This window comes from Bufo bufo, chromosome 4, assembly GCF_905171765.1.
Source record: "Bufo bufo chromosome 4, aBufBuf1.1, whole genome shotgun sequence".
Classification (NCBI taxonomy): Eukaryota; Metazoa; Chordata; class Amphibia; order Anura; family Bufonidae; genus Bufo; species Bufo bufo.
This window is the reverse complement of record NC_053392.1, coordinates 455,211,414-455,224,053: the sequence shown is the minus strand read 5'-3', so window position 1 is coordinate 455,224,053 and position 12,640 is coordinate 455,211,414. Positions and strand designations below refer to the sequence as shown.

At 43.2% G+C, this 12,640-nt stretch overlaps 1 protein-coding gene across 1 annotated transcript in view; it reads left to right on the top strand.

Moving 5' to 3' along the window:
* Positions 1–10,395, top strand: part of ADSS2 (adenylosuccinate synthase 2) — a 123,717-nt gene extending 113,322 nt beyond the window's left edge. The window contains exons 12-13 of the mRNA XM_040429440.1: positions 2,730–2,879; positions 9,751–10,395. Of these exons, the coding sequence (XP_040285374.1) occupies positions 2,730–2,879; positions 9,751–9,803 (203 nt within the window). The 3' untranslated portion in view covers positions 9,804–10,395. The remainder of the gene's footprint in view (positions 1–2,729; positions 2,880–9,750) is intronic.
* The last annotated feature ends 2,245 nt before the right edge of the window (positions 10,396–12,640 follow it).

Genomic DNA, 12,640 nt, shown 5'->3' with positions numbered 1-12,640 from the left:
GCTATGTGGACAATGTGTTCATGCTATGGGAGGGGTGATGAATCTTCCCTTCTACAGTTTGTTACCCATTTAAACGAGTGTCATAATACCATCAAATTTACACTGAGTTATGATGAAAATGTTATTAATTTTTTGGATGTGGAATTACGGCGCGTAGAGGGAGGATTTGAGACCACACTATTCACAAAGACCACAGATCGAAATCCCCTGCTGTTTCATTCCAGCCACCACGCCCATCAAATTTTTTCTAGTATCCCTAGGAGCCAGTTCACACGGGCCAGAATATCTACATCTAGTTTGTATATATGTATCAGCTATTGGTGCTATAAAAACCTCACCTCCAGCTCCTACCTGCACGCATGAGTAAGGGGGTGTGTTCTCCCAAAACGTCGCATGGAGGGGAGAAGCGTCCCTCATGATGTACCATTTTTATATTTGAATGAAGTAAAGAAAAGTAAAAAAAACTAAAGGTTTTGTACCAGCGACTTTTAAGTATCACTTCTGTTGCTCACTCACATACAATATTGGAACAATGAGGTAAAAAGAAAACACAAGTCTGCAAGTTTAAAAGAGCTAGGGGAATTCATCATTGGCTGAACTTGATCACGTGATCGGAATAAGCACGTAAAATAACTGGAGCTTTTGGTAGGACGAAGGTGAAGGCATTGGGTGGGGGAGGTATGGGTGGTCACCTGCTGGAATAATATGAAACTCAGGGATAGGTATAAGATATGGATAGGTGGAACAGGTGTGCAAGGAATTAAAGCCTTTTTTAATAATGTTGTTTTTAGCGATGTTTTATCTTTGGAAGGAATATGAAAGATTTGGGATATATGATGTTTTTGATGTAAATGTAAAAATAAATATATATGTATTAATGACTGAAGTCCTGAGTGTATTGGAAGTGGATCAAGAAGGGTTTTCACTCCAACGTGAATAGGTATAAATTGAAGGCCACAATGAGAGTGAGCATAGGCCCCCAGGGCTCCAGACTAAAAAAAAATATCAAGGAGCCATTGGCTCCTAACCTGAAAAATTTAGGAACCAAACTAAAATTTTTAGTCGCCAAACTTAAAATACATATTACGGTATAATAAAAAATAAAAAAAACACGTCTTACCTAGGGTTGTCACGATAACAAAATTTTGACTATTTCAATACCATAAAGTATTGTGATACTCGATACCACGTGAAAAAAAAGTCCTAAGCTAATTTTTGTTGGGACAAGGTGACTAAAAAATGGCAAATTGCACGTATTTTTTTTTTCTGTTACAGCGTTCACTGCATAGGAGATATTTTTTAATATTTTAATAGTTCACACTTTTTCGGGCGTGGCGATATGTAATTTTTTTTATTGTTTATATATTTTATATGTAAAATTGGGCAAGGGGGTGATTTAAAGTTAATATTTTGGTGTTTTGTTTTTTTAACCTTTTTACTTTTTATTTAATGCCTATTTACCCCCTTAGGGGCTAGAACCTGGGATTTTTCATCCCTTGTCCTATTCACCGATAGAGCTCTATCAGGGTTAATAGGACTTTACACTCTCCCTGCTGCTCTGTGCCCTGTGCACACAGCAGCATGGAGCTGACTATGGCAGCCAGGACTTCAATAGCTTACACTGCTGGGGCTCCGATCGGAAGCTGCCACTGCCACCAATGATAATACTTGGGGTATGGGGTGTTGGGGGTGCACTGCACTACCAATGATTTTACTTTATAATACTGGGGTTGCACCACCAATGAATATCGTTTATGCTTAATACAAACGCAGGCTGCGGGTGCCGGACATATCCCATACCCGGCACCCAGCCTCTGACTGCGCGCTGCGACCCGCCGCTATTAACCCCTCAGATGCCGCACCTGGGGGGTTAATAGCGGTGCATCGCAGCGCGCAGTCATAGAGGCTGGGTGCCGGGTATGGGATATGGCCGGCACCCGCGGCCTGCGTTTGTATTAAGCATAAACGATATTCATTGGTGGTGCAGTGGCCATAGCCCCTCCCCTCCTCCACCCTGCTATCGGCCCATTGGTGGCAGCAGCAGCACAGGGGGGAGGGACTGCCTCCTTCTCCCCTGTGCTGTTGAGAAGAACATGGCACGTGCTGACAGCAGCGCGTGCCATGTCAGTAATGTGAAAGCGGCAGAGGTCTAGGCGCAAATGGCGACAAAACTACAAAGTCTTGTCGCCATTTAGCAATTCTAGGTCGCATTTGCGACCATTTTGGTCGCCATCTGGAGCCCTGGCCCCTGAAGAAGCGAAAGCTTAACCTAGGTCGGGCAAGACACGAGAGACTTTGTTTATATTAGCTCCGCCCACACAGAACGTCTGATGTGTGTGGCCGCAGGATTCTAATGCTGTGCAGTGACCGAGGTTTGGTGAGACGGGGAGACTGTGCGGGGTGGACAGCAGCGGATTTTTGAAGCTTGTTAGAGTGCTAGTCACTGGGAGCATGTGGATGGACTCTCCTCATCAGCCCATTTAACTTTCAAACAGCAGGGGGACCCTTTCGGAAAGGGGCCTCTCAGCAATTGCCCTGTTTGCCAAATCCCTCCCAATGCCGGCCCTGGGCACATCCAAAGCAAATTGACAACATTTCCAATTTGTTTGGCAGTACAGTTATTGTAAAATTCATATTGAATCCGATTAGTAATCGACTGGCTCACTTATTGCAGAAAATTCTTTGAAACTATTCTTGCTTAACATCTCCTTCTGTGCAACCCTTTACAGCAAATCAAGAAGTTTTAAATAGAGTTGAGGTTGAATACGAAACACTCCTTGGATGGAAAAGTGACACTTCTAATGCCAGAACATTTGAAGACCTGCCTGAGAATGCAAAGAAATATATTAATTTCATAGAAGAATCACTTGGCATTCCAAGTAAGTTAACTATTTTTCTCTACAAGTGACTTAACTTTAGTTTCTCATTTGGATCATCATGAGTTGTAATAAGAAGCTATTGGTCAGGCTCACCCACATATGCAGACAAGGGTTATGAGGTTGAGTGCCCAAATAATGGGCCATAATGTCCTATACCCCTAGAACAGTAGCATGCATAGATGATAATTTTGTGCTTTACTCATGTCAAACTTCTCTCAAATAACATATTTATTAAAGTTTTACTAAAAATTGTCACTCAAGCAGACTAAGGGCTCATTCACACAACCGTATGAATGAGTCCACATCCGTTACGCAAACGTGTGCGGACCCATTCGTTTTAATGGGGCCGCAAAAGATACGGACCGCAAAACACTACGGTCGTGTAAATGTAGCCTAATGCTGATTAAAAGGAATTCATCATGCATGCATATTTGTTACTAAGAGATGTATATAAAATAAATGATAAGCAGCAATATTAAATACTATAGCTCATGCTTCTAAAATGAGGATAAAACACTAAGAGATTGATAAATGTTTAAATCACCCCCCTTTATGTCTGGTGGCTATTTACACAGAGCTGTGCATGGCCCTTGTGTTATGCACTGGTGTCTTAATATTGTAGTTCAAAAGGTTAAAGAGGACCTTTCACCATACCTGACATGCCTGTTTTAATAGCTCCATGTATTCCCCAGGTAATAACCATTCTGGAGCATCTATTCTTATGGCTCTATGTTGTGCCATTCCTGTATTACCGTATTTTTCCCCCTTTAAGACACACTTTTTCCCCCAAAAAAGTTTAGGGGGGCGAATGCTGGATTTTTCCGAATTTTCAATGATGCGCCGCGATGCAGCGCGGCGGGTGTATCAGCTGAAAGGGAGGAGGGGTTGGGGGTCTGCATCTGCTTTTATAATGACAGCGGGGCCCGTGAAGTGACTGTATTCTACTACACGGGCCCCGTTCACTGTATATAATCTTATCTATAATTGTAGGCATTGTTAATATATAAAAGTTCAGGGTAATCAGCGCCTGTATACCGTACTTACAAGCGCTCGTAGGAGGGAGAAGGCAGGCCGGGAGGACGGGCGCTGGCAGCGTGAGTCACTACGTCGTGCGCCTGCGCTGCCCACTTTATGAATGAAGCAGGCGGCGTGGGCACATGACGTAGTGACTCACGCTGCCAGCGCCCGGCCTGCCTCCTCCCTCCTTTCTGCTACAAGCGCTTGTAAGTACGGTATACAGGCGCTGATTACCCTGAACTTTTATATATTAACAATGCCTACAATTATAGATAAGATTATATACAGTGAGCGGGGCCCGTGTAGTAGAATACAGTCACTGCACGGGCCCCGCTGTCATTATAAGACCAGATGCGACCCCCACCCCCTGTATTGGGGGTCATTCACACCGCAGGGACACTATTATGGGGGGGGGGGATCTGTGGATGACACATAGCATAAGATGCTATATGTGTCATCCACAGATTCCCCCCCCCCCCCCCATAACAGTGCCATCCACAGATCCCCATAACGGGGTCACCCAGAGATCCCCCATAACGGGGTCACCCAGAGATCCCCCTTCTTATTTTCCTCCTCAAAAACCTAGGTGCGTCTTATGGGCCTGAGTGGATAGAGTGAGTCTGTGCAGGTACACGCCCCCAACTTGTTACCACCCCTCTGTACCCTTACTGAAGGCTAATAGCAAGTCATTCATAACTTCTAGAAGAAATAATAAAGGAACGGCACAACATAGTCATAAGAATAGATGCTCCAGAATGGTTATTACATGGAGAATGCATGTAGCTATTAAACATGCATGTCAGGAGTGGTGAAAGGTCCTCTTTAACATAAAAAATTGCCAATTGTGCACTTATTATTATACTATAGCAGTTAATTAGCTTAGCTCCACAAACACCATACAATTATAATGGTATCCAACCAAATGTCAGTGTTATGGCAAGGCTTCCATTTGACCTTATTCAGTAGTCTAATGCATGCCCACACACAGCAAGGGTTTGCACAATTCTTTGGCTTGCTTGGTTGCTGGATTCATCACCAATCGAGCATTTATGGGACCAGCTGGGGTGCCAGCTTCAGCAACCTAAGAGTGTGTAGCATATGGTGTCCAGGCTATTAGCAGCCCAACAGGGTACTTAGAGCCTCCTATTAATTATACAGTTTTCCCCCAAAAAACGTATCCTTTCACTCGAATATTGTAATCACTTACGGCTATTGTCATTATATTCGCACGTAAAGTTTTATTTGATTCCAACAACTTCTCCTTGGCACGTTATTTTTCTGTCAATAAGTATTGGAGACCATTAGAAGTGTGTGGTGACAGAAGGATCTAAGACAGTTAACTGCTATAACAATAAAGTCACTGCACCATATTCTTTTTGCCTTGTTCACTTTTTTAACCCCTTAAGGACACAGCCTTATTTCACCTTAAGGACCAGGCCATTTTTTGAAAATCTGACCAGTGACACTTTAAGTGGTGATAATTTTAAAACGCTTTGACTTATCCAGGCCATTCTGAGATTGTTTTTTCGTCACATATTGTACTTCATGACACTAATAAAATGAAGTCCAAAAAAAAAATTTTTTTGCATAAAAAAAATACATAATTTACCAAAAATTTTGAAACATTTGCAAATTTCAGAGTTTTCAGTTTCTCTACTTCTGTAATACATAGTAATACCCCCAAAAATTGTGATGACTTTACATTCCCCATATGTCTACTTCATGTTTGAATTATTTTGGGAATGATATTTTATTTTTTGGGGATGTTACAAGGCTTAGAAGTTTAGAAGCAAATCTTGAAATTTTTCAGAAATTTACAAAAACCCAATTTTTAGGGACCAGTTCAGGTCTGAAGTCACTTTGCGAGGCTTACATAATAGAAACCACCCAAAAATGACCCCATCTAAGAAACTACACCCCTCAAGGTATTCAAAACTGATTTTACAAACGTTGTTAACCCTTTAGGTGTTGCACAAGAGTTAGTGGCAAATGGGGATGAAATTTGAGAATTTCATTTTTTTGCTTAATTTTCCATTTTAACCCATTTTTTCCACTAACAAAGCAAGGGTTAACAGCCAAACAAGACTGTATCTTTATTGCCCTGACTCTGCCGTTTACAGAAACACCCCATATGTGGCCGTAATCTACTGTACGGCCACACAGCGGGGCGTAGAGTGAAATGTTCGCCGTTTTGTTTTTGGAAGGCAGATTTTGCTGGACTGTTTTTTTTTTACACCATGTCCCATTTGAAGCCCCCCTGATGCACCCCTAGAGTAGAAACTCCATAAAAGTGACCCCATCTAAGAAACTACACCCCTCAAGGTATTCAAAACTGATTTTACAAACTTTGTTAACCCTTTTAGGTGTTGCACAAGATTTAATGGAAAATAGAGATACAATTTCAAAATTTCACTTTTTGGGCAGATTTTCCATTTTAATATTTTTTTTCCAGTTACAAAGCAAGGGTTAACAGCCAAACAAAACTCATTTATGGCCCCGATTCTGTAGTTTACAGAAACACCCCCTATGTGGTCGTAAACTGCTGTACAGGCACACGGCAGGGCGCAGAAGGAAAGGAATGCCATACGGTTTTTGGAAGGCAGGTTTTGCTGGACTGGTTTTTTGACACCATGTCCCATTTGAAGTCCCCCTGATACACCCCTAGAGTAGAAACTCCAAAAAAGTGACCCCATTTTAGAAACTACGGGATAGGGTGGCAGTTTTGTTGGTACTAGTTTAGGGTACATGTGATTTTTGGTTGCTCTATATTACACTTTTTGTGCGGCAAGGTAACAAGAAATAGCTTTTTTGTTATTTACAACATTTATCTGACAGGTTAGATCATGTGGTAATTTTATAGAGCAGGTTGTCACGGACGCGGCGATACCTAATATGTATACAATATTTTTTATTTATGTAAGTTTTACACAATGATTTCATTTTTAAAACAAAAAGAAAGTTTGTCTCCATAATCTAAGAGCCAGAGTTTTTTCAGTTTTTGGGCGATTATCTTAAGTAGGGTCTCATTTTTTGCGCGATGAGATGATGGTTTGATTGGCACTATTTTCGGGTGCATATGATTTTTTGATCGCTTGCTACTACACTTTTTGTGACGTAAGATGACAAAAAATTGCTTTTTTTACATCGTTTTTTTAATTTATTTTTTACGGTGGTCACCTGAGGGGTTCGGTCATGTGATATTTTTATAGAGCCGGTCGATACGGACGCTGCGATACCTAATATGTATACCTTTTATTTATGTAAGTTTTACACAATGATTTCATTTTTGAAACAAAAAAAATCATGTTTTAGTGTTTCCATAGTCTAAGAGCCATAGTTTTTTCAGTTTTTGGGCGATTATCTTGGGTAGGGTATGATTTTTGCGGGATGAGATGACGGTTTGATTGGTACTATTTTGGCGTACATGCGACTTTTTTGATCACTTTTATTACCTTTTTTGGAAGTAAGGTGGGCAAAATTTCAATTTCCTAATAGTTTTTATTTTTTTATTTTTATGGCGTTCACCGTGCGGGGGAAGTAACATGACCGTTTTATAGATCAGGTCGTTCCGGACGCGGCGATACCAAACGTGTAGGGAATTTTATTTTTTTCATTTTTAATCAGTGATAAATGTGTTTTTTGATTTTCACTTTTTTTTTTTCACTTTTTTTTTTTTGACCCAGACCCACTTGGTTCTTGAAGATCCAATGGGTCTGATATCTGTATAATACAGTACAGTACACCATATAGTGTTTTGTACTGTATTTTACTTACACTTTGAACAGATCTATGCCTTTAGCACAGATCTGTTCAGCACCATGGACAGCAGGATGCCTGAGATGGCGTCCTGTTGCCATGGGAACCTTCCCCGTCTGCTCTGTAGTGGTCAGAACTTTGCAGACGGGGAAGGGTAAGGATGGGGCTGTCTGGGGGCTCTCTCCCTCTCCATCGGGGGGCTGCAAAGGCACAGCAGCCCCCCGATGGGAGAGGGAGGGAGCTCCCTCTTATTGTTAGCTTTTTCCATACAGCGGTCCGTACGGACCGCGGTATGGAAAGTGTTAAACGGCTGACATCTGCACAGATGTCAGCCGTTTATACCAGGGTGTCAGCAATGTGCTGACACCCTGGTATACCCACTGTACACCAACGAATTTTCAAGAGGAGGCGGGCGGGGGATTGCGATTCCGCCTCCCGCACCGCCCACAACTCCCCCCCGCCCCCCTGCACCACCTGCCGGCAAAAATCTTTATTTTAGGGACACTAAAGTTTCTGCAGAAAGCGCAGCAAACCGCAGGTTTGAATTGACCTGCGGTTTGCGGCGATCGCCGATATGGGGGGGTCACATGACCCCTCCTGGCGTTGTGACAGGATGCCGGCTGAATGATTTCAGCCGGCATCCCGTTCCGATTAACCCCCGCTGCGCCGGAATAACGATTTAAACTTAGGACGTACCGGTACGCCCTGAGTCCTTAAGGACTCGGGAAATAGGGCGTACCGGTACGCCCTGCGTCCTTAAGGGGTTAATGGGGGTCAATGTGGTTGGACCCCCCACCGATCCAGCTTGGTGGATAGATGATTACTACTTCAGCTCTTGCCCGCTCACCTGAGGAAGCAAGGTTGCTGTGTCCCTTGCCTTACACTGCTTAACCGGCGGTACAGACCTAAACTCTGTACTGCCACCTGGAGCATGTCTGGTCGCCGAACTTCCATGTGCCTGCTGCTGTCCCACATCTCTGGTGCAGGCCAAAATCTGAACTATCATTTTAAGTTTGTCCCATAGGCTGCAAGCACTCACCTCACTGTATGCTTTTGATGAGCCAGCAATCCTATCAAAATAATTTACCAGCCTGTGGCTGACTGTCCCTAGATATAGAACGCACCTTCCCTAGTGAAAGGGTACTTGAGCTTTAGGTCTCTAGCTTGCTAGTTTACCCAGTAAAGGTGCACTATTTAGTCTGTCTACCCATGTAACAAACCTCTGCCGATTTACTGTTCCTGATACGGTCCTGACTTAAAGAGGACCTTTCACCCATTATGACAATGTGAACTAAGTATACATACATGGAGAGTGGCGCCCGGGGATCTCACTGCACTTACTATTATCCCTGGGCGCCGCTCCGTTTACCCGCTATGCCTTCCAGTATCTTCGCTCACTAAGTTATGGTAGGCGGATATTTTAGTCACTTAGTTATGGTAGGCGGAGTCAGCCCTTGTTCTGCTGTAGCGCTGGCCAATCGCAGCGCAGAGCTCACAGCCTGGGAGGTTCTTTTCTCCCAGGCTGTGAGCTCTGCAATGCGATTGGCCAGCGCTACAGCAGAACAAGGGCAGACTCCGCCTACCATAACTTTGTGAACGAAGATACCGGAGGGCATAGTGGGAGAACGGAGCGGCGCCCGGGGATAATAGGAAGTGCAGTGGTATCCCCGGGCGCCGCTCTCCATGTCTGTATACTTAGTTCACATTGTCATAATGGGTGAAAGGTCCTCTTTAAGCCAGTTGACTGTGTTGATCCTCAGCCGTACATGCACAAACCATTTCTGTCCTGACTTGTCTGTTTGACTGAGTGTTGCCTGATCTCTTCACTGTTGTCTCTGACCTCTGTGGGTCATCTGCCAACTACTCCAGGATTATCTCAAGAGGTAACAGCTTGGTGGGTCCCCTACAACGAAGGTCAGATCCCTTTTATAGGGGATAAAGCATGAAAACCAGGGGATCACCAGGACCGCACCCTTAGGGATAGCCCAAAAATAAATCTGTTAGTTGGCGCAGATTTAATAATAATATTCTTTTTGCTGGAATACAATTTTTAATGCAAAATTAAATGTTAATTAATTTTATGTTTTGTCTTTTGCAGTTAAATGGATTGGAGTTGGAAAATCTAGAGAATCAATGATTCAGTGTTTCTGAAAAATGCACGATTCTCCTACTTGAACTTCATTTTGCAATCGTAGATTTTGACTTGAACAATGGAGATCTAAGGGAATGGGTATTGGTGGGGAAAGAAAGCAACTACTTTTTCTGGAGCTGTGTGATTGGGATATTAAATATTATTGTACTTGTCTTAAGAACAATCTTGATGTATGTGTCAGTTTGTTATATTAGGTAGAAGTTTATCATTTAGCGTACAGCTACGCAATGATTTGGGGCATGACATGTTTCATGTATCACAGTGCAGCAGGACAGCCATAGGGATGAATGGAGTCGCAGCGCAACCCGTAATCCAAAAAAGTGTTTTGTGATTCACTGTGGCCTTATTCATTCCTATGGATGCCCTGGCACACAGTAATACTTGGGAGCGCAGCATGTGTCACACTTAAACTTGCTGTGTAGCCATCTAAAAGTGAGATACTGAATTTTTTATTATTTTCTTTAAACCCTCCCATGTAGGGGTGTCATCCACTTTCTTCTGTAAAGGGATGTTCATCAAGCCTAAATGGCAAGTGTTGCCATTATGATCGCAGGGCACTAACTGCCGAAGAAATTCCATCAGATACTTCTATATTAACCTGTTCCGGACATCGGCCGTACAGGCACGTCCTGAGTAGTTACGATCGGAACTGGGTGCCTGCTCAAATCATTGAGGTAACTGATGGTGACATCACCTCTCAGGATCGGCTCTCATTGGTCGGCTGGGACGGGCGGGCAGTTTAAATTACTGCAGCGCTCCCCTCCTCCTCCTTTTGTGTCCGGGAGAGAGGAGCGCTGAACGTCGGTCCTTCAGAGCTGCAGGAATCCTCAGCCAGCACCCCCATCTGTGCACCACCTGCAAGGTATTTAGGGAAAGTTTAGGGAAAGTTAATGGAAAAAAAAATAAAAATTTTTTGATTGCATCACCCTAAATCGGGTGTCTGGGGTCCACAGAACAGCTGTGTGACCCTAGACCCCCCCCTTCCCTCCCCCAGGGGGGTTGCAGCTTGCTCCCTCGAGATAATTGCTTATAAAAGTGAGATCCCTACAAGTGTCAATGTTGCACACCACTGTATAATTCCAGCCAGGGCTAGGTCTAAATACAGTAGCCGTATTGGTGTCCAATGATGTGACAACTTACATAGACACACAGCTGTGGTTCTCCTGATTTAAAACTTTCTTTTGTTGATCTGAGGCAAATTAGGCCTTTGTGCAATGAGGGCGTTATCGTTGCTTTTGTTGCACTCAAGATCCACTTATTTAGGTAGCCAACCAGTGACAGTGCAGTGAGGAAGAGGGAGAAGACAGAAATTAGTGGAGCTTAGGTGCAACAAAAACAATGATCTTAAAGGCCTAAGTTGCATATTAAGAAAAAGTTTCATAACTCTGGAATGGAGCCTTAGATCAGATCAACAAAAGAAAAATTGTGGCACCTGTTTGAGCCATTTCCATCTGAGATCGATTGATTTATTTATTTATTTTTGTCCTGCCTTAAAAAACTGATTTCAAACGGAAGCCAATTGTGTATAACTAATGCACAGGATCCATTTTTTTTTCTGTTTGAGGTGGCCCCAACGCTACGCTGGGTCCCCCGGACACCGTCAAGGTGTCACCACGTGTTGCTGCTTTTCTCCAATCTCCTGCCTGGCAGAAGAAGGGTTTGATGAGGAAAGGCTGGATGCCTGCGGGCTGTAGCTCAGTTGTCCAGGTGGCTCGTTGATCGTAGGGCTGGTGACTCTAGGTCTCTGGCTCACCGTCGTCTTCTGGTCACTCATGTAGACTGGCAGAGTCTTCTCCTCTAAGCATTGGTCCCTAACTGCAGAACACTAGGGGCTCTGACTGCTCTCCTTTATATACCATTTCTAGCTAGACTGGAACCTTCTAGTGGGAGGGGTGGATTGGAGAAACTCAGCACAAACAATTACAAAGTTACCTCTCCCGTCTGACATAGACTTACATTGGAGCTACAATGATACTCCATGGCAATGACACAGCAGTTTTTCCAGACAAAAACAAGTTTCTAGACATAACATAGCTAAAACCAGACATTCAAAAGGTCAGTCTGTCTGGTTTTGATAAACTAGTCTGGCTTTCCCTCCATAACATGCTCTTTGACAGTTGTGGAAAAGTACCAGCTTCTTATTCAAAGTCCCAAAAGTCTCCTCAGTATTCATTAACCCTTTCCTCAAAGCCTTGCAAATACATTGCAAATGAACAGGATATATATCACACAACATACATATAGAATCAAGTTAAACAGTGCAAGTTAACCCTTTCAAGAGAAATAAGGTAAGTTTTAACTTTGCATAGCGGAAACTGGCAAATGTCCACACGTCACAGTATCCCTGCTCCAGGGCACTACATTTACTTTTCTGTTCTTCTGAAGGGTCAGAATGCACAATGGTAAATGTATGTTTAGTGTAGCGCTGTGATATTCAATCTACACCAAGTGCCTAAGTTCTTACTTGTTTTTAAAGACACATATATAGATGTCACTGTTATGACTTCACGAATATACAGAAATAGCTATGTAGCTCATTTAGTTGTAATGTTGCTACAGTGTGTAGGTTCTTCTGCAGCATCGTTCTGCTGAGTGCAGACCAGACCTGCGTATTGCGTCATAAGTATTGATCTAGTGGTTGCTTGTATGGTTGGAATCATCTTTTTGTTTGACCTTGCATGCTGCATCTCCCTTCACTAGAGTTGCTATAGTATTGTAGTCCTGCCTGCTACATCTGTCGTACATTGATTATAGCCGACCTCTTTCTCCAAACTTAAGACCCTGCACTACATTCACAGTGTCTGAGGACTAGATGCTCCTTACGGTCGGAGCCTCT